This window comes from Apiotrichum porosum (assembly GCF_003942205.1).
Source record: "Apiotrichum porosum strain DSM 27194 chromosome Unknown scaffold_16, whole genome shotgun sequence".
Taxonomy (NCBI): Eukaryota; Fungi; Basidiomycota; class Tremellomycetes; order Trichosporonales; family Trichosporonaceae; genus Apiotrichum; species Apiotrichum porosum.
Genome location: NW_021167123.1, coordinates 241,809 through 263,332, shown reverse-complemented (window position 1 = coordinate 263,332; position 21,524 = coordinate 241,809). Strand labels below are relative to the sequence as shown.

The following is a 21,524-nucleotide window of genomic DNA, read 5'->3' as shown; positions in this document are numbered from 1 at the left end:
ACAGCTGAGAACAAAAAATAAAACAAAACAAATTCTGTGACACATTTGCATCGGATTCAAACAAACATATGTGCAAGCGACTAAACAGTCACTAGCTTAGGCGATCGTGTAGACAATCTTCTCGCCGCTAATGGGACGCATGTACTCTTCAGTGCGGTCTTGAACCTTGCGCTGCGATACTTTGGCGTGGGAAACAAGCGCGAGACCGTCGGCAACAACATTCTCGAGTCCGCCTGGCATGAGGCGGATGGGGTTGGGCACGACCTTTACGCCACCGCTGCCGAGATAGTCGAAGAAGCTGGCTGCGAAGGCCCGAGCCTTGAGGTCAGCCGGGAAGACCATACCAGGGCGGAAGGTGACCATCTCGCCGAGCCCCTCCCACACAGCACCGTATACCGGCTGGATACGGAGCTTAGAAGCGTCATAGTCGTCGGGGCTGTGGGGTACGAAAGTGACGAACTTGCCGTCTTCCGACAGCGTCGACTCGACGAGCGCGGGTGTGTTGCCCTCAGCGATCGAGTCTACAGCGTACTGGACACCAGCACCCTCCGTGGCCTTCCTGACCTGCTCGGGCCAGTCGGCATCGCGATAGTCGACGAGGACGTCGTAGTTGAAAGGCGCGGCCGAGAGGAACGCGTGCTTGGCCCTTGACGCCGCGCCAATGAGGCGGATCTTGCGTCCCGAAGTCTTCTCGGCCATGTTGACCATTTGCGCAGCGTACTGGCCTAGCGAGGACGACGAGCCATACACGAGGACGTTGATGGGCTCAGCTTGCTGGCTTGAGGTGGCGCTGGCAGTGTCCGCGAAGGGAGCCGGCAAGCCCATGCGGTAGAACACGCCTTGGGCGGCGGTCAGGCCGCACATGCTCACGGCTGACGCGTTTTCCAGAGGCATGTCATCGGGAACGCTCCAGATCAAGTCGTAAGGCGCCGTAATGTACTCTGCAAACGCGCCGGGGCGGAAGTTGCCCGAGCAGGCTTGGACCCGTTAGTGTGCTGAAAGAAACATATGTTGAGCTGCGGTACTCACCCCCTTGGAGAAAGCCGGCGACACGGGCACCCGTTTGTGTGCGCTTGTCGGTCGAGGTCTCGAGGTCTGATGCAGCGCCTTCGACGACGCCGGCAAAGTCGAGGCCGATAACGCGGTCAGAAGTGGCAATGGGGTGGGCGATGAAGAGGCCGTCCACGGGGTTAAGAGCGATGGCACGGACGCGGATGAGGACCTCGCCAGTGGCCGGTGTGGGCTTCGGGATGTTGCGAAGAGTGACCTCACTGGTTGTGGGGTCGAGAATGAGGGCCTTGACGGTGGACATGATGGTTGGGTTGTGGTTGTGTTCGAGTGTGAGTCGGAAAAGTCGATGGAGTCAAGATGTGAGAACAGGAGCAGCTTTAAGTATCATGGACTTTACAGCTTTACCCCAACCAATGTCGGATCCATGTTACGCATGTGGAGCCAGCTTACCAACCACCATTCCACAGATCCACAGGCCTGTAACTGGGCAGAGAGGATGCGAAATCTGGGAGTATTCAACCTTCCAACCTTGACCTTGGGGCGGGTTGCCCAAATCAATAGCTGATTTTGATCCCCCGTATACTGGCCATTGAAGCTGAGTCATCGTTGAACTGCTATGCTGTGTCATCAGTTTGGACGTTGTCGTCCTGGCGCGGCACCGAACGGGTCACAGACGGTCGATGAGATGATTGGCATAGGTGTTGCGCGTTTAGTCGGTTAGATCGCCAATCTGTCCACGTTTCAAGGCACGACGCTCCACGCTCACGCTTTAACGAGCCTCCGAAACTGAAGACGGATTTTATGTACAACCGAACTGACATCTGGCTGCGCGCTCCCTTGTGCTGAACAAGCACCTCGGAGACCAATAGGCTGGAGATATCCGACGAGGTGGAGGAGTGGAGGACACAGGTGTGGAATCTGCCCCCAGGTAGTCACCAGCACCCGTTGTTCCGCTTGAGCCAGCGTCGGCCAGCGCCGGCCGATGCACGGCAGATCTGTATTGTATTTTGACTAGCTGCCCACCCGGGGGTGATGCGACTCGCATCACCGCACCTGTGCGCGCGTGCGCAGTCAGCTGTCAGAGGAGTGTTAGCAACAGGTGACTGAAGACCAGTCTCAGCGACACCACCCATTACACTTTGCTAATGCGCCCCCGCCCTAATGGAAGCTAATGTTTTTCGTGATCTTTGTATGGACTGGATTACATAAGGCTAGAAATGGTTACTAATGAGACGAAGCTGTCTTAGCTTTTGATCAAGCTGCCACCAAGCAACGGGAGGGTTTCTGCGCCTTGGGGATCGCCAATACCACTCCCACTGTCAGCCCGATCAACCCTGCCGCTTGTGAGAGCAGTCTCATCCAGTTGGGCTGAAAACACGGCTTTCAAGACGCGCAAGCCGTGCTCAAACTCTTGGCTGGGTGCTCGGTCTATAGCGGTGTTCCAAAAGTCATTAGGGGTGGAAAACACCGGTGGCGGTCGACGCAATGTGTGGCCGACCTGCGCGCTCTTTGGGGATGGAGAAATGTGTGTCCGATGGCCTACATTGCGGCGTTGATTAGCACAAAGGGTCACCATACACTAGCGTGTCTGTAAGTACAACTGAGGTAGTAGCGGTCTTTTTGCCTCTGTAGTGATGCCTCTGGCAGGCTACAACCGGCCACGGCCCTCGACGAATGAATGGACTGCATTCTCCAAATAATCGAGTACCAAGATGGCTCCCTAGCGCTCTTGACATTTTAACGTCATACACCTCTTCACCCAAAGCCCATTCTCCTCCTCTCGAAATCCTGCGTCCGTGGGATTCATTTGGTTCAACCTCGCTGGGCTAAACCGAAGTGGCACACACTTATTGTTTCACCTGCGTCGTAAACCGACACCATCACGCTTTTTGATCCGACTCTTGCAGACACCTATCATCAACACCACCGGCCGCCGGTACACCAAAGCTATCAACTTGACCCGCCTCACAAATGTCACGCCAATGAGGACGACTCCAAATGGCGAGGACGGGACGGTCGATAGGAGAACACCAGCGCCAAGGCCAGTTCATTAAAGTCGTACCTGAGACACACCACGTCAAGAGGCTGTCCAACGCACCGGGCCGCATTGAGGTACTGAATTCTTTGAGAAGCGAGCTGCGCGGGAACACGTCCCCGTGAGGCGGCTGCTGCGCTTGTCGCCGAGACACCGAACTGCCGCACACAACTGACGCAGATAAGGCCACCCAGGCAGGGAGCCACGCAGGTCCGCCAGCCAGAATGCCGTGTTATCCCGTGAGGAGCGGAGCTGTACGTCCGTCAACAAAAAAGTCATCCGGCCGCATCGGAGATAACGGCCGCTTGACTGCTCCACCCACAGGTCATATCTGCACCTGCTGACCCAGACGGTGGCTTGGGACCCCTGGCCTGGCGCCTGAGCTCTGGCTCTGGACAGGACAGGTTGGACGGGTTATTTGGGATGGAGATTTGGGATACGAGGGGCTGGGAGAGGCCGAGAGGAAAGCCGGACATACTTTCCGGCTCGCCCCGCGTGGTGCAGCGATCCGCAACTCTAAAGTGTGCTACGCAGAGGGCAGGATCAGCCGGGCTGTAATCTCCAGAAACACTCTTGATCTGTGATCTACATCTTGACGTCCTTCATTCACAACGTCCACCCCCAAATTGATCCATCGTTCCCCTCTGACTTCTCACACATAGGACGAACAGTTATCATGCGAGCTCCAACTTTTGACCAGTCGCGGGAAATGGATTGGCCGACAACGACCTCCCTGAGATTGAGCAGTCTTGGCATTTTTTGCCAAGACCACCAAAGTCACAATAAAGCTTACGAGACCCGCAGAGTTCGCTTCCGACGGCCACCAAAGCCAAGGAAGGTGGCACATGTGGACACCTGGACGCCTGGACATGAACCCAAGGCGCATGAGCTGAGGAGGCTGCTCGTCATGCAAGGAGAGAGTTAGGGCTTCTGCTGGTGTGCCGGTAACAAGGTGGAATTGCGAACGAACGATACAGTTTGCAGATACGACGGGGACGGGCCATTGAGCCAGAGCAGTCGAGACAGCAGGGTGCGGGTTGTACGGCTGGTGAACGAGGCGGCCCTGGCGGCACCCCCCGGCGGAAGCCTGGCTTCATAAAATCTCTAGATGAGACGGAGGACGTGATTTTTTCCCAAGTCACAACAAAACTCACCACACCACCACCTACACACACCCAACAACCATGGGCTGGTCTTCGGCAATCCATAATGCGAATGTGGCGGTAGCCAAGTCGTTCGTTGGTCGCTACTTCCGCCTCGAGGGCAGCGGTCATGTGAGTGTGGACAGTGCATGAGGGACTTTGCTATGGGGAAAGGCGGGGGAGATCCGAACACATCGGATCTCGCATCACCAGCTACCATCTATGGATGGCAGTGGCCCCCCTCCGAGCGTCGATCACATCCAAAGACATGGCCGAGACTGACACTGTTGCAGCCCAAGGAGCGCCCCAACACGTTCTTCTTTACCGAGATTCGTGCCGGAATGGCCACCTTCTTCGCCATGGCGTACATTATTTCGGTCAACTCGTCCATCGTGGCCGAGTCTGGTGGTACCTGTGTCTGCCCCGCCGACTCGATGGCGGACCTTTGTGCCACCAACGAGGAGTACCTCCTCTGTCTGCAGGAGATTAAGCGTGACGCTGTCACTGCCACCGCTGCCATTTCTGCCCTCGCGTCGTTCTGCATGGGTCTTTTCGCCAACATGCCCATCGGTCTCGCTCCTGGTATGGGTCTGAACGCCTACTTTGCGTACACTGTCGTCGGCTACCACGGTTCTGGTCTGGTTCCTTACGAGGTTGCTCTCACCGCCGTCTTCGTGGAGGGTTGGGTTTTCGTGGGACTCACTCTCCTCGGCATCCGTCAGTGGCTCGCTCGTATCATTCCCGCCTCGCTCAAGCTGGCTACCGCCGTCGGCATTGGTCTTTACCTCACCCTCATTGGTCTTGGCTACAGCGCCGGTATTGGAGTGATCACCGGTGCTACCGACACCCCCATGGAGCTTTCCGGCTGTCTCGACGCCCTCCGTGACCCGGACACTGGTCTGTGCGCTTCCGCAGACAAGATGCGCAGCCCCACCATGGTGAGTCCCCCAAGGCCAAGCCGTTTGCTAACGTTATCCAGTGGGTCGGCATCTTCTGCGGTGGTTTCTTCACTGTCATGCTCATGATGTACCGCGTCAAGGGTGCCATCATTGCCGGTATCCTCCTTGTCTCCATCATCTCGTGGCCCCGTACCACGCCTGTTACCTACTTCCCCCACACCACTGTCGGCGACGACGCTTTCGACTTCTTCAAGCAGGTCGTGACGTTCCACCCCATCCAGCGCACCCTCAATGTCCTGAAGTTTGACATTTCCGGCTACAGCGGCCAGTTTGGTCTTGCGTTCATCTCGTTCCTCTACGTCGACATTCTCGACGCCACTGGTACCCTTTACGCCATGGCCCGCTTTGGTGGCTTCCTCGACCCCAAGACCCAGGACTTTGAGCGCTCGTCGGTTGCGTACTGCGTCGACGCCATCGGCATTTCGATCGGCGCCGTCCTCGGTGTGCCCCCCGTCACCGCTTACATCGAGTCGGGTGCCGGTATCGCCGAGGGTGGCCGTACTGGTCTCACGTCGATGACCACTGGCTTCTGCTTCTTCATCGCCGTCTTCTTCGCTCCTATCTTCGCCTCGATCCCCCCCTGGGCTACTGGCTGTACCTTGATCATCGTCGGATGCCAGATGGCCGCCGAGGCTCGCTTCATCAACTGGAAGTACCTCGGCGACGCGATCCCCGCGTTCATCGCCATTGCCATGATGCCCTTCTCGTACTCGATCGCGTACGGACTTATTGGTGGCATTATTTCGTACATCATCATCAACACGCTCGTGTACATCATTGAGAAGGCCTCGGGTGGCCGTATCGTGCCCCCCAACAAGGACGACAAGGAGACTTGGTCGTACAAGCTCGAGGGTGGCTTCTTCCCTCCTTGGGCCCAGCGTCTTGCCCGTGGCAACAAGCAGTTCTGGAAGGACGAGGAGGAGGGCCACGCCAAGGGCGACGGTGGTGTTATCTCCCCCACCGAGTCTGTGGACCGCGCCACCGTTGGCACTGCGACCGAGGCCGCGGTGGCCAAGGAGGAGGAAGTCAAGGAGAAGGTGGCAGCTTGATTATTTAGATTCATCCGTTTTTAGAGAGGGGCGGGGAGTTGGGCTGCTATAATGATAGATAGACTTTATGCAAACATCCCCAAAGGCAAAGACCTCTGCAGCAGTTTGGACGATTGAGCCAGGGCACCGTAGCGATGGTGACATATAGGCGGCGTCCAACCATACTAAGGACAAAGATAACAAACAGGACACCTCGCCAAGGCTCCCAACATGAACCTCGTCTAAAAATATGTCGATGCACACGCTTCAGCAGCATGCACTGGCAAAAGATAAGCCTAGTATGGGGCTCGAACCCATGACATTTTGATGTCTTAAAGAAGTAAGAGTCAAACTATCTACCGACTGATATAACCAGGCTTTCTGAAAATTGTGCAGCGGCCATGATCTTGAGGTCGCGCCACTCAATTTACTTCCGTGTGTGGCATCGCCACCCCTCCTTTATTGCAGGATCGACCAAAGGCCTTAGACACACTCACCCTGCATGCCACTGCAACACACGTAATAATACAAGATGCATTCGCATGCATCATAAACCCAGAAAGAAGAAAAGGAAAGGGGAAAGAAAGAAAAAAAGGGGCAAAACACAGTATAAATCCTACAAAACACGGGCGCACGGCGCTACATTTTGAAATAGGAAGAAAGAGTTCGGGTCACAATGAGACTTGAGACGGAGACACGGACGGAAGAGAGGAGGGGAGAGTGACGGAATGATGTTCAAGATGAGAGAAAGTGATTGCGATTGCGATTGGGAGAGTCAGGAGAAAGAGTGTTGGTTTGGAAAGAATGTACGAGCGCTCAGCGCTGGAAAGGTGGTGGGGCGCCCATGTACCCTTCCCCCGGGTGGGGGTTATGCGTGGGCTGGCCGCTGGGGTCCATTCCCGGACTGCTAATGTCAGTGTTTTTTTTTTCCTGTTGATTCTGTTTGTCTGCTTTGGACGTACACGTATTGGGGAGAGATCATGCCCCACCGCTCGTCCCCTGGACGGGCGGGATGCTGCTGGAGCGCCGGTCCACCGAACGGCATGCCTACCGGGACACGCGGCTGGTGGTGGTGGTGTTGCTGCTGGTCGGCTGGGTAATACCCTTGCTCGTAGTACTCGGTGTACTGCTGGTGGGGGTGGTAATGCTGCTGCGGGAGGGTGTGGTACGAGTCGGGCGACACTGCCGATGGTTGAACCGAGGGGACGGTAGGCGGCGGCATGCCCTGTACCCCGCCGCTGCCCGTACTGCCGCCAGTGCCGGGGGGAGCAAGGTGCTGTTGGGAGACGTCGTAGTACAGCGCGGGGCCGAGGTCGCTGCCGTCTGGCGACCTGAGGAAGGGGAAGGCCTCGGGGGTAGGAAACGCCTCGACACTGCGATGTGACACCGGTGTCGATATCTCGCCGCTGCCCGTCGCGCTCATGCTTGCGCTCATGCCCGCACTCATGGCTCCTTGCGCGGTGGGATGAGGCATCGGTCCGGGAATGGTGATCTGGGGCCGGACCGCCGGCGGTGTAGGCGGCTGAACGTGAGACTGGGTCTGGGTCTGCGCTTGCGTAGCGACACTGCGAGCCATGACACTGAGCAAGTCGGCAATCTGCCCGGCCTTGCGGGACACGACCTCCATCTGCTGCAAGGTGGCGATGCACGTGCTGACGCCACCCATGGCTGCGTCATGGTCGTTGGGCTGGAGAGCGCCAGTGTTGATCGCCACGAGGGTGATGGCAGCCGCGAGCCAGGCGTAGTCGATAAACTCGAACCTGATGGGACAACCCTGGCCTTGCAGAGGGTGCTGCAGGAGCGTACTGCAGATGTCAAAGATGACGCGGGCCGAGTCGAGGGACACCTCGAGCGAAGGAGGCGACATCCACTCGCCAGCCGAGACGCTAGCATAGTGAATGTAGATTCGGGCCCAGTGGTATCGGGCATGGAGGTGAGAGAGGCGGAGGACGGTGGCCTCTGGGGCCGTCGGGTCCCATTGAAGGTCGGCAGGGAGGTTGTTGTACCAGGCGTTGAGCGAGGCGGCAAGCTGAATAGTTGTCGACGACGGCTGGTTGTACGCCGTGTCGTGCGGGAGCGTCTCGACGGCATTACTCACGATCCGGTCGAGAGCAAGGCTGTGGATAAACGCCGACACTGTTGAGGGTTGGCCCCTAGGCTGCTCAAGGTCCACGTCCCAGTACTCATCGTCGACGGCAAGCGGGAGCGGGCAGCTGACCTCCGAGTCGGGCAGTGCCACTGCGCGACCGAGAATGACACACATTGACCGGTCCAGGTGGTAAAGACACCAGAACGCGCGAGAGAACAGCTGGCGCTCCTGCCTTTCGGCAAGAGTGTTTCCGGGACCGTTGTCGACATGAATGCCAAGCTCTTGACAGGCCCGCAAGGCGTCACCCGCCACAGCCCAGATGGTGCTCGGGTTGGCGTTTCCACGAAGGAAAAAGCCAACAAGGGCTGTGGCCTGGAGAGAGAACAGAGTGGGCGTCTTGCGGAGGCTCGTGCCCGCTCGAACAAGAGCTCGGAGGTACTTCCAGCCGACGGAGAACTGGTCACTCGACTCGCGCCACTGAGCAAAGCGGGCGTTACCGGACCCAGGACCAGAGCCACCAGAGCCTGATCCAGACACAAAGCGTGCACCGTTGGCAAACACCATCAAGCACACTTTGGCGAACTCGACGTCGCCGACATAGAGCCGCTGGAAATATTGGCGGCGGAACAGAGGCGCCAGAAGAAGTGGGAAGACGGCGTTGACGCGAGAAAAGTAGGCGTCGATCAGGAGAGCGGCCTGGTCGTCTTCGGGCCACACTCCATAGTCGACCGGCTGGCGGCCTTCCGTGACCACCACGACCTCCCACTCGGGTACCTTCCAGATGCGGGGGCGTTTCATTTTGTCGAGCTCACGAGCAAAGCCGACGTCACCGCCGTGGTTGAGCGCATGCATCAGGTTATGGGTAGCCGCCTTGCCGTAGAACTGCGGCGTGTCGAGGTCCCCCCGTAACGCCTTTACAGCCGACGGAGAGGCCGACGGCATGACGGTGGACGAGGACGTTGAAAGTGGCGGCGGCTGGGCGGCGTACGGGTCGACCTTTGCGGCCAGACCGAGGTCCGAGCCATAGCCATAGGCGTACGCGGCAGCAGCAGGAGCAGCAGGAGCAGCAGTGTTGGCGCCGTAGGCGTGGGCGTGAGCGTGCACGGCATGGTGGGTCGTGTCCGCAGCCGCATACATGCCCGGCGAGTCCGAGCCCATGGTGGTGGCCTCGCGGTCTGCGGAAGGTGGCACGCTCGTCGACCCTGGAAAGGCGGTCGGTGGCGCCGGGGCTGAGGAGGTGGCCATCAAGGATGGCGCCACGACCCCCCCGGCACCGCCGGATCTCAGGCCCATTCCCACTGGCCCGACGGCTCGCCCGGCGGCGTTGGCGGCTGATACGGATGCGGGGGAGGCCAATGACGAGGCCAATGACGCCGAGGTGGGTGGGTTGTTGGGGTTGTAGATGAAACGCTTGAAGGAAGGGAACGGCGGAATGTTGTGCGCACGCAGCGCCGTCGCATGCGCATCGGCATCGAATCCATCGATGGCAAACGCTGGTCCCACAAAGGAGACAATGTCCACGCCCGGGTGCAGTTGGCGGACGAGGTTTTCGAGGCGCGAGCACCGTTCTTGCAGCGCGGTAATGTACCTGGATACACATGAGCCCCTGAAACATTCCTTGGGTGCGTTGTGTGTGCGTGCGGCGCGCGCGGACAAGCCGGCCAGGCCGTCTCATGGTAACACTCACCCCCTCGGCGGACCCTTGCGTGCTGGCTCGTCGACATAGGTGCACTTGAACTGGTTGTCACGGCAATGCGTGCACTCTGCGACAATGTATCAGCAAAACAAAAAGGGAGAGAAAGGAGCGAGAGTGACAGGACGACACCACAAACCGCGTGCTGTGAAACTCACCAGACTCGCCAGTCCCGCGGCCAGCCAGCGGGCCATCGCACCGGATTTTCCGTCTGTAGCCGTTAGCCTGCTGTGGAACAAACACCATTGTTTCGTCGTAGCCATATTCCTGAACCACGTTTCCTCTAGAGACTAAAAACCCACCTCCGACAGATATCGCAAGCACGCTATGGTGGGGAGAGAGTGTCAGAAATAAAGCTGTGTCTCGTCCCATGCAGTGTAAAGGGACAGCAAAAAATAGGACGTACGGGTACCCTGCGGCGTTTGGGCTCGCCACCGGACTCGTCACTGTCACCGTCTGGCGACCTGCGGACCGCCCTTGCGCTGGGAGTGGGTGTTCTTGACAGTCTAACGGTGGCCACTGTTGTTGCCAGAGATTGGGCGCGGGGCCGGGAAAGTTGGTGTGATGGGCCCGAGCCGAGCCCAACGAGTCGCGATTGATCGTCCATGGTAGCAGCAAGGAGCAAGAAAGACGACGGTCTATAGACTCCTGTAGATGTCTAGTCCAGTGTTCACCAGGGACACTGTCGTAGGTCTATTCCGGAAGTCTTGCGGAGCGAGAAGAAGGGCGAAGCAGAACAAGTCGTTCGGTGCGGTCTGATCGTGCGAGATAGCGTGCGCGGCACGTTGCGGGCGGGGGAGTCCAGCCCCGACCTATCTCACGCAGACCCGCGGACGACCGTTGGTATCGATCGAGAAGGCGAGAAGAGAAGCGATAGTCTTGAAATACCGACGGTTGCCAGTACACACAAGTGGTGTGTGGTACTTTGGAGAGCGAGATCGAGATCGAGGTTGAGGCCGGGGGGTATGCGAGGGCCTAAAACTCGGTTTCGTAGCGTCCGCGGTGGTTGAAAAAGGAACGTGGATGTCTGAAGGAGACACTGCAGTCAAATGTGAACGCGGCCCGGGCTGATCCAGATCTAGCTCGACCACGGCCTTGACGGAAGAGTGTGTCCTTCGTTGACAGTGAAGTTATGAGAAAGAGGGGGAGGGAGATTGTGCACTTGGCGAAGGGGGGTTGTCGTAGCCGAGAATGGAGGCACCAGCTCGTCGGACGGCCCGTCTAGCCTTAAGGCCTTTGGAGCCACCAAAGGCAGACGAGGCCTACCGCGCGCGCGAGGGCTTGTCATTGAGCAAACTCGAGGCAAAAGGAAAGGAAGGCTTGGGATATGCCCCTGCACATACGCCCGTCACACATGCGAAACACGTAGAAGAGAGTGACCCGTCAATGCGCCGCGACGCCGAGGCAGGTCCCGAGGTCCGCTGGACGTACCCATATTCAACGTGTGGCGTTTATGCCACCCGGACGACCGGGTCCTTACGAGCGCACGAGGGCCACCGAGAACAGACGTCAGAGCACAAGACGTGCGCGGACGAGCGCCAGGTGGGTCCGCAGAAGGGGTGCACGAGCGACAGATAGAGTTGGAGGCTAACGAAACCCGGCAGGAGGGTGCGGAGGGTGAGGACGAATGGAGGGGGAGACCGCAGCGCGTTTCCCCCGCCGACTGGTGTCCACAGACCCTCCTTTTGATGGTTACTTCCCCTTGCAGTGAGCTCGCAGCATCTACCACGTCGGCATTCAAGAGTCCGACAAGGTCGCCAATGACCATGTGCGTGCGTGCGTGCACGCAGGGGGATGGTCAGGACTGGCCCTCGGATTAACCCCAAGAGATCCTGCATGGAACGCCCAGTCATCAGGAACTGTGTGTGGGTGGCACTCTGTTCGTGAATGCAGGTGGGTGAGAGTGTGGTTTCACATCCCGCAGCATGCCCATTCACACCCGTTGTGTGTGTTTGAAGACGTTGGCTGGAAACGCCAAACTGCACGTTTCTGGTGGGTGGTGACGAGTTCAGCAGGGCCGAGGCTCTTTGTTCGGTCGTTCCTTCAGTCGAATTTACTGGTTTTGGTGCGAGGCGTTGGCATTCCTTCCTTCCTTGATGCCTGAGGGTCCTCTTGGCCGCAGCGAGGCCTTTCCCCTGTATTGTTCCCAGAAATACAGAGGGTCGTTCTCGGTTATATCCAGGTGGTGGCGGTGTTTCCGGGTGGCGTCCGGCCCGTCCGAGTAGTCTCCCTCTGATACACCTTGTTTGGAGTGTCGTGTTGTGATCCTGTGGCCTGTGGTGGTCCTGCCATCCTGTTGTCCTGCCATCCTGTGATCCTGCCATCCTGCCATCCTGCCATCCTGTGATCCTGTGATCCTGCAGAGGTGAGGGTTCAGGTCGACCCGTCATCTGCCGGCTTAATGAGCAAGGCCAGGCCAGGCCCAGCGCCACAACCGATCGACCCCACAAACGCAAAAGCAATAGCGTGTGTCGTCCTGCTCGCTGGCTTTGCCTGCTGGCTTTTCTGGCTTTCTGGCGTTCTTTCTGGCTTTCTGGCTCCACGCACGGATCAGACGACGTAGGGACAAGCGCAACATGCGGACCTGGAACACACGCGCTTCCACTGTCGCACTCCTTACATTCCTTACCAGCACCCGTCCTGCCATCTCCATATCTCGCACAACCTTGCGCAAGGTTTAGTTGTCCTCACCCCCAATCTCGGTCCGCAGCAGGGATTCTTCCATCTTTCCAGCCATCTAGCCAGATCCCACGCACACGAAGGTCAGGACCAGCGCAGGCTGCTGTCGTGTCTTCAGGGGGAAGAGAAGAAGGGAACATGCTCGCTGGCCATCTCGTGGCGTGTGTTTCATCGTCGGGCGTGAAGCTCACTTGATACAGCCTGTCATTAGCATCCACGTACGTACGTACTCTTGCTTGACACGGTCTTTGGTATGATTCCCATTCCGTCCACCTTTTGGGTCCCTGTGGGGGGAGGGGGAGCTGACGAGTGTCCCAGGAAGCTATATTGTCGCCCTGGGCGCTCAGAAAGGGGCCAGGGAGGTGTTGACCAAGTCCGAATGCCATTGGGAGTGGAGTCCCACGGCTCCTTCCACTTCTACCACTCACGTGCGCCAGATCTCCTCAGCTACTCAATTTAGGACACCACCAGGGGTATATGAGCCTGTGCTGAGCGCCAGCGGCGTGAGTGGTAGAGGCGTCATGACCCCCCCCCCAGCCAGTGGCACCGGTGAATGGTCATGGGATTCCTCATCAACTCGACGTTGAACGGTTGATTGGTTGGACGCTCGGACGTTCGCAAGCCAACGAGTTTCACAAGTCTCTAGTGCACTCCAGCAGTAGTTATACAAGCATAACAGGGCCTCTCAGCTTCATGAGCAGACCCTGCTATGAGGAGTATGTACGTCAGTACCCAATCGTCATCCTCGACTAACAAAAAGGCAGGAAGCAAAACTGAGCGGACCGTGCTAGAAAGCCGCAGTTTGACGTGCCTTTTTTCCCGCCACACTGCTGGAATGCGTGTAACAGCCAGGCCCACAGCTGATCTTCCATGCCACAGAATAACCTCGCAAACGTCATCAGAATGGGTGAGCGTGACGTTCGGATCAACTCCCTTCCTTCTGGCCTCCTAGGATCCTAGCTAGGATCCTAGGACTCGAGGGCTATCATATAACCGTATCCATGCGTCCTCCAGGAGACCGACGGGAAACACAGACCCAGAATTTCTCTCCACTTTTAGTTGACCAGGTGGAAATGCAAAACACGGATCGGTTCGACGGCTTCCACTTGGGTGTGTAGTGCAAGTGCCGCTTCTCCAGCATTACGTCAGCGCGTCGCATGCTTTCACGGCTGAACTGTTGCAGTGAGATGGGCCACAGCCGGTCCTTTGTAAGCACATGTTCTTGTGAGCGCGTGGTTATCACCGTGACCAGTGAGGGGCCGTGTTGAGTCGGCCATTGTCTCTCTCCAGGTCGCCACACCATATAAGGACGTTGGCTCTGCCTGCCACCACACTCTACTTTTCCGTCCGGGCGGCAGGAAAAACGGGCCGCGTTTGCTTCCGTGCCCGGTTATAGCTATGGACGGTAAAAGCCGGACTTTATCCGTGGCTCCGTGTCGCCGGGTGTCTGTACACGCTGGTTCGCTCTAGCGCTCTCTGGTCGCGCCGAGACGCCGAGGGGTCCCCCAAGCTGTGACCTAGCGGACCCTCGGGCCGGGGCTGACTTGGAACGGGGGGCTGCGGGGGAAGGCGGGGATGGGGAGGAGAGGACGGAGACAGAAACAGGTCAGGTCGGTGTGGGCGAGGGAGCGGAAGAGCGGACGGGAATGTGGCCGAGTAACAGCGGTCGCGCGCATGTGATGTGTGCGTTAAGCGTTTGACAACTCCTCTCCTCTCCCTACCACTCGTTGCACATTCCCATATCCCGGGCCACCATCCACATCCTACGGCGCCCGTCCATCATACATATCCCTGCTCTGCTGGCCAATTATCGGCGTGTCCGTCACGCAGACATAGACGAGTAACTCGTCCACCCATCGGCGACCTAGCAAGGCCTGGTGCTGCATAGAGCCCGACGTCTGTCGCCACCCAACAACGCGCAAAGGACAACTCACCTTGACCGGTCATGCCTCCTTCACCCGATGGGGACAGTGATGGGCCCACCAACCCTGCCAAGCGACGCAAGGTGCCGGTAAGTAGGCGGGTGGCTGTAGGAGAGAAGAGAGAGACAGAGTGAGGGCATGGATGCTGATGTCCCCAGCGCGCGTGCGACTATTGCAGAAAGTGAGCCTGAACAACACGGAATGGGAGACAACACCCCCTTGCTAAAACATGTAACCCTACAGGCGTAAGATCCGCTGTGATGGACCCATGCGAGCTGTCCATGACCCGACTTCAAGTGAGCCCCGAGTTACCCTCTCTCCTCGCTTGCGCGCTTGGTTCCCCAGCTGACGTCTTGCCAGAGTGTACGCACTGTACGGAGATGGGTCTGCAATGCACGTACCTCCAGGAGGCGAGCCGCAAGGGCCCACCGCGTGGGTACGTCGTGACGCTCCAAGAACGGTGTGCGCGACTGGAGAATCTGGTTCAGCAGGTGAGTGTGAAAAGCACGGCGGCGGCGGCGGCGGCGGCGTAGCAACGTGAGCTGATGCCGGTCCTGCAGCTGCGGCCTGGGGTGGACATTGAGAGCTGCTGCGGGCCCCCAATGGAGTACGAGACCTTTGACTTTGACTCGTACAAGGCGCAACTGTCGAGCTTGGAGATTCCACCCTTCCCAGCGTTCAGGCAGTACGTTGCCGGCCAGGCAAACATCAACTCGAGCCCATGGGCTACGGTCATCAGCGTGGGGACACCAATGGCGGCACCCCCACCGTCCCTAGCCGGGACGCTCGCTGCTGCTGCGCCAGCGTCAGTGTCGGCGACCATGTACACTGCGCCCGTGTCCGACAGCCTGCTGCGGACAGGGCGCTCGCTTGTACCGGACCTCGGGTCACCCACGTCCGAAAGCAGCCGAGGCGCCGACGCCGACACACCCACGGACCCGTTCATCATGACATCCAACGTCAGCCGCATGGTCAGCGCGGACAACGAGAGCATGCAGTACTATGGACGTACGGCCACCACTGGGCTCGCGCGTGCTGCGGGCGACGAGGCCGCACTCCTCAAGGAGCTGGACCGCGTAAAGTCCAAGCGGTCCAAGGTATGGAAGACGCCCGAGTGGGAGGTGTGCGTCAACAACACCGGACAGCGGCTTATCGACTGGACAATCTGGCCCGAGGACGACCTGGCCATGACCCTTATTGACGCGTACTTTGACTGGGTCAACAGCGTCAAGCCGCTGCTTCACCGCCCGCTCTTCCGCCAGCAATACTTTGCACGCCTGTACATGAGCGACTATGACTTTGCCAAAGTCTGTCTCATGGTATTTGCCAACGGCGCGCGACACGTGTTCGCCCCGCTCGCGCAGTGGCGACGCGCGCAGGACGTGGGACACCTTACGTCCAGCGAGCGACCGAATGACGGATGCGTCTTTTCGGATGGTTGGAAGTTTGCCCGCGGTCTCATGTCGGCTGGTGACAGCCTGCACAAGGCGCCCACGCTCTTCCGGCTCCAGACCGCGGCGCTGCTCGCCCAGTTCCTGCATGGCAACACGGACGCGACGGTGCCGTGGGCCATTGCCGGCTCGGCTCTGCGAGCGGCGCAGGAGATTGGTCTGCACGTCGACGGTCCCGGCTCGATGAACGGCGCTTCGGGGGCGGAACGCCAACTGCTCCTCCGCGCCTTCTGGTGTCTGTACCACTACGACCGCGGTGCGTGCGTCGCCCTCGGCCGGTCCGTGGCGCTGCACGACTCGGACATTGAGACGGCCTACCCGCTCGCTGTGGACGACGAAAACTGGGATGCCGATGGCGACGAGGACGTGCCGATACAGGCCGGGTCTAGTAAAGTCGCGGCGTTTGTGCACGTCATCCAGCTGGACCGTATTGTGAGCGCCGCCGTCTCGACGCTCCCGGCCAGGCGGGACGCCGGGTTCGGCCTTGCGGCCCGCCTGCCAGCAATTCTCATTGAGCTCGCTGCCGCGCTCAACAAGTGGGCTACGGCCTTGCCTGCCAGCCTGCGGTGGGATCCCGAGTCGCGTGACACGGCACACTTGACACGCACGGCCATCCTGCACGCGCGGTTCCACTGGGTACGCATATTCGTGCACTATGCGCCCGCCGCTGTCGCTTCGTCTGTCGGAGGAGTTGGCGTTGGCGCGCCGCCACAGGCCATGCTGGACATTGCGCTCGAGTCTGCGCGTGCCGTCTTTGGCGTCTGTGCCGCCCTCCTGGCCCATGAAGCGTTCACGCCTGCCGCGCAGCGTCCGCTGCCTCTGGAGTTTATCGACTATGCCTGGGTGTCTGGCGCGGTTGCGCTCGTGGCGATCCGGACGGGCGCCGTGCCGCCGAGCGAGGTCGAAGACGTCATGGCTGGCGTCGCTACGTCGGTGCGCACATTACAGCAGATGGAGTGCGTGTCGCGTAAGTCTGGCCAGGTCGCCGACGTCCTCACCGCCATGGCGAGGGTGACCCGCCCGCCGGCGCCTGCCCACGCCTCGAGGATCGAGTACGCCAATGCCAATGCCCAGCAACAACAACAACACCAGCAACAACACCCGCAACACCAGCAGCAACCGCCACAACAGCCACAACAGCAGCCGCAGCATCACATATCGCAACTCATGGGCGGCGGCCACCCCCAACACGCCCACGCACCCGCCACACCGGACCTTTCGTGGCTCGGCGACCCGTCGTCGCTCTTCATGCCGCCCATCTTCGACGGCGCGACACCAGGCAGCGACGCGATGTATACCGATGGAGCCGGGCCAGCCGCTGGCGCCGGCGCTGGCGCTGGCGGCCCTGGCAATGGTGGTGGCCACGGCCACGGCCAGTCGTCCGCACCAGGGAACAGCAATGGCAACGGTAACGGCAATGGCAATGGGACCGGCCCCGGTGCGGGCCGCCGGACAGGCGACGAGATGTGGGCGCACCTCCTGGAGACGTTTGTGTGAGTGCCCCTTCTGGTGAGGGTGGTGGTGGCGTTGCTGACGGGACGGCAGGACGAGCTTGAATCACCCCGGTGGTCAGCATCAGTAAAGTCATTTTACGACCAGAGCGTTGTACCACTGCCCCCTTGGGATGACACGGTGTGCCAATTAGTCGGGTACGAGTTAAGAGGGGATACATGGCCAGCAGCGTGGACAGCCGGTGGCCGATTAAGTGAAGGCCAATGAATGGCAGGCAGCAGCAGAGGTGCCCGCGGCGGATAGGATAGTATGAAAGATATATTGTAGGATTATTGCATTGTGCATGTCGCACCACCCAAAAGAAAACCAAAGAAGGGCCTTGGAGCCTACCTACATACGCCCGTCTTCTATTTACAACGTCCCGTGTGTCTCCTCCCGCGTCTAGAGCTTGGCAGCCTGCGCTTTGGAGAGGTATCCCGTGACGAGCTCTTTTGCCTCCTGCGCGACGCCAAACGACGCCTGGTATCCCGCAGGCCCGATACCGTAGCAGTGGAGGACGGCGACCTTGCGCGGCGTCGACGCCGCCGCCGCGGGGAGAAGGTAGTCGTGCTTGATCTCGCGTTCCTCAATCTCGAGGCGGAGGCCGCCTTCGCGCGACGGCCGGAGACCGACGTTGTGCGCCACAATCTCAATGTCCTTCCAGCTCGTGCCGTGCGGCCCGGCCAGCGCGGGACACACCTTGTACGCGTTCTGGAGGATACGTTCCGCCGTCTCCTTGCGCGGCAGCGTCGAGTAGTCGTCCTTGAGGTTTGTGCCGCCGAGAATGACGCAGCCGTCCGACCCAGGCCGCGGGATAATGTACACGGCCTCGCCGGGGGGGAGGTTGCTGTCGCGCACGCCGTAGCATGTCTGCACGCCCGGCGCGCGCGCGAGCACCGTCTGTCCGCGGACGGGGTGGACGAGCGGGTCCTCGACGCCCAGGAGGCCGCGTGCGCCGAGCCCCGTCGCGTTCACCACGAGCGACACTTCGCCAAAGGCCGAAAACGCCTCGTCGATCGAGGCGACGCGCCGGCGCACAATGGGCACACCGGCGTCGCGCAGGCGGCCGGCGAGGTACGCCAGGATCCGGGGCGGGTTGACGGTGAACGACTCAAACTGCACGCCCTCCTTGTACGCCTTGGGCACCTCGGACTTTGCCAGAGGCCGGAACTGGGAGAGAGTCGTGTCAGGAGGTGGCGGATATATCTCAAAACAAGCAGCGAACATCCGCGTGTCTACGTCCTTGTACTCACGTTGTAAACGACATTCTTGTACCACGGGTTCGAGTAGCCAGCATCAGTGTGCCAGATGTAGCAGAAGGGCGTCCTGCGTGCGAGCGACGGGTTGGTCTCGGCAAACTCGGCAAACTTGGCAAAGGTAATGGTGTCGCGGCGACGCTCCTTTTCGTTGGACGCAAACGACGACCAGTTGGCGCCCTGTTATCGACCGTTAGCGAAAGGTAAGGTCCCGGGGAGGGGGGTGAGAGGCGGGACGTGGAGTGGGGGAGGTAGCGTGGGGCCCGTGTGCGGCTTTGGCTTGTATCGTTGTCCGCTTGGAACGAAACAAGCTGGATATCGGCGGCTGGTCTGTCCGGCCCATCTCCGGACACGCTCATCTCATAGCCAAGACATCACACCTTCCCGTCATGGAACCAACAGGCCGACCTCGCCGGAGGGCCACTGGTCACTGGAGGATATCGCAATCGACTGACGAGTCCAGGGACGCGCCAGAGTCGCCCCGGGCGGGGGACATGGCAGAAGCGATGGAACTCGCCCACCTCTCAGCGGTCGAGTTCCGCTCGTCCAACAGGGTGTAGCCTGTGAGTGGCGCACGTCATCGCCAGTCGGCGAGAGCGCCGGGTAACTGGCCGACATGGTTGGAACCGCCGAGCGGACACGAGCGGCTATGGGAGAGAAGGAGGTGGGGCAGGGGGGGGGCTGGTACTCACGGCCCAGGGGGAGGCGAATGCGGCGCTGTCCAGGTCCTCGGGGAGGTCACGGGCGATAATGGCGACACGGAGACCGGCGGAGGTGAGGGCGTCTGCGGTGGCGAGGCCGAGGACTGAGCGAGCGGGAGGGGTGGGATGGGTGGGGTGGGAGTGGACGCGAAAGTGGCAGAGCACAGGTGAGCGGACCGAGTGGTAGCGAGTGAGGGATGGAAGGACGGGGAGGGACGCGTGAGTAGTGAGCACGACGAGGAGCAGGTGGGGGGGGTTGACCGTCAGCGACGAGCAGGACCAGGCATGAAGCAGCCAACGTACTGCCTGCACCGAGGATGACGGCGTCATAGGGAGACTTGGCTGGCATGGCGGAGACGACGACTGGCGGGGACGATGTGGAGACGATGTGGGAGGAGAATGGAGCGGTGGGCGAAATGTAGATTACGCTCGTGCCGCTGGATATTAAAGAGGAATCATGTCGTCGGGTTTCGCCGTCCACCCGTCGCTTCCGACACCTTGAGATGACTCTACTCCGCGCTATCTCGGAGGAGCCCACTTTTCCGTGGCTTACCCCCTTCATGGCCCCCCACTGTCGAGCTCCTGACAGACTCGGAGCCCTGCTCGGTGTCTACCTCTGAGTGGCCAGGCTGCGCGCCAAGGCAAAGCAAAGGTCACGACACGGCGCCGCCCGTCTTCCGTTCCCGCTTTTCCAAGTCCCACTATTTACGAAAACAACCACCATGCATCATAGCCCCCCGGCCGACGGGGTTCCGCTTTAGCTGGCTGCAGCCATTGTTCTTCTTCACAGCCGCTGTGGTCCATGCGTGCGGGAAGACATGGGAAGCTGCAGCGTGTCCCGGACTGGACGCGCAGGCTTTAGTGGCTGGACGCAGGAAGGTGTCGGCAGAGGTAGTTGGTGTTGCGGTGTTGTGGCACGACGGGGCGTGTCCAACACCACCTGGGCCGCGCGACTTCCGCGCCCTCTCGCGTCCTTCGCCAGACTGTCTACCAACCCTAGCAACTCCACTCAGTTCACCCTCTGTTGCGTCGCTCTCGTTGGTCCGACGACAAGCACAATGGGGCCAGCGTTCTACCCCAGAGTCGGGTGCCCTATGGCGAGCAGGGAGGATCTGGCGGAAAGCCATTGAAAACACACTGTGCGCGATCGATTATCTGAGCAAGTGCCTAATGGCGCTCCTCTATGCGTTTCTCCCTCCTCCCAATAACACACTATTCGGGACTGACTGGAACTGCCCATATCGCTCTACGTGTTTCTCCGTGGCCGGCAGTAGTGCGCAGCGAGAAACACACTATCAGCGAGTGGACTATAAGATGTGCATGTCTCTATGCGTTTCATTATACAAAGGCCCCATGGGAGATATAGACAGTCTTGTATCTTGGTTTGCATAAAAAGCGAGAAACCCAAAGATCAGACGCTCCCCGTACCGTTCACCACTTGCGCGGTACCCTAGAGAAACACACTATGCACGGCCCGCACTCTTGTACGACAAAAGCGCGGTCACGTCTATGTGTTTCTCAACCCGTGCACCAGGCGACCTGCTGGCGCCCGTGCACGCGTGAATCCCTTGTCGTCCATGGTAAGCCAAAAAACACACCAGGGCCATGAACGACAAGGGATTCACAGTTCTGTATACGTTTCTCCCCGGTCGGCCAAACGCACTGTCGGCCGGCGATCCACTCGGGCTTCACGTCTCTATGTGTTTGTCCGCGGTTCGAGAAACGCACAGAGGCAGGTATGAGCGACAAGGGCATCACGGCGCTGGGCGTACGTATGCGTTTCTCCACGTCGGTCCGTGCAACTGTGTACTGCGTGTGGAGCGCGCCACCCGCAGAGAACGCAGTATGCGCGATTGCTATCAAATGTTCCCCCCACCTCTATGCGTTTCGGCCTGGGCTCCAGAACGCAGTATCAAGCGGTTGGATCGACTATCAGAGATGTGTACGTGTTTCTCGGCCGACGCCCAGCTTTTTGTGTCATCGCCGCGCCGCCGCCGCGTTGCGCGTTGCTTGCCTTCCCGTCCAACCTTGCTCTATGCAACCGGCAACGGCCACATGCGCTTAGAA

The 21,524-nt window shown here is 59.6% G+C and overlaps 5 protein-coding genes and 1 non-coding gene across 6 annotated transcripts; 2 read left to right on the top strand and 4 right to left on the bottom strand.

Moving 5' to 3' along the window:
- Positions 1-96: 96 nt before the first annotated feature.
- EHS24_003404 (uncharacterized protein) lies at positions 97-1,312 on the bottom strand (the record flags this gene model as incomplete). The annotated part of the gene is made up of 2 exons (XM_028619084.1): positions 97-977; positions 1,030-1,312. The coding sequence occupies 2 exons, from the start codon at positions 1,310-1,312 to the stop codon at positions 97-99; spliced, it is 1,164 nt and encodes a 387-aa protein (XP_028472580.1).
- Positions 1,313-4,230: 2,918 nt separating this feature from the next.
- EHS24_003403 (uncharacterized protein) lies at positions 4,231-6,196 on the top strand (the record flags this gene model as incomplete). The annotated part of the gene is made up of 3 exons (XM_028619083.1): positions 4,231-4,320; positions 4,482-5,126; positions 5,168-6,196. The coding sequence occupies 3 exons, from the start codon at positions 4,231-4,233 to the stop codon at positions 6,194-6,196; spliced, it is 1,764 nt and encodes a 587-aa protein (XP_028472579.1).
- Positions 6,197-6,468: 272 nt separating this feature from the next.
- EHS24_003402 lies at positions 6,469-6,553 on the bottom strand. Its single transcript has one exon. It is a non-coding gene; the product is annotated as a tRNA-Lys (tRNA).
- A 438-nt stretch (positions 6,554-6,991) lies between these two features.
- Positions 6,992-10,203, bottom strand: EHS24_003401 (uncharacterized protein; the record flags this gene model as incomplete). Its single annotated transcript, XM_028619082.1, has 4 exons — positions 6,992-7,079; positions 7,138-9,852; positions 9,952-10,027; positions 10,116-10,203. 4 exons carry the CDS (start codon positions 10,201-10,203, stop codon positions 6,992-6,994), a joined length of 2,967 nt encoding a protein of 988 aa, XP_028472578.1.
- Positions 10,204-14,581: 4,378 nt separating this feature from the next.
- EHS24_003400 (uncharacterized protein) lies at positions 14,582-17,591 on the top strand (the record flags this gene model as incomplete). The annotated part of the gene is made up of 6 exons (XM_028619081.1): positions 14,582-14,647; positions 14,717-14,739; positions 14,802-14,854; positions 14,919-15,049; positions 15,119-17,502; positions 17,555-17,591. 6 exons carry the CDS (start codon positions 14,582-14,584, stop codon positions 17,589-17,591), a joined length of 2,694 nt encoding a protein of 897 aa, XP_028472577.1.
- A 311-nt stretch (positions 17,592-17,902) lies between these two features.
- EHS24_003399 (uncharacterized protein) lies at positions 17,903-19,806 on the bottom strand (the record flags this gene model as incomplete). The annotated part of the gene is made up of 4 exons (XM_028619080.1): positions 17,903-18,670; positions 18,754-18,936; positions 19,449-19,561; positions 19,761-19,806. The coding sequence occupies 4 exons, from the start codon at positions 19,804-19,806 to the stop codon at positions 17,903-17,905; spliced, it is 1,110 nt and encodes a 369-aa protein (XP_028472576.1).
- Between the last annotated feature and the right edge of the window lie 1,718 nt (positions 19,807-21,524).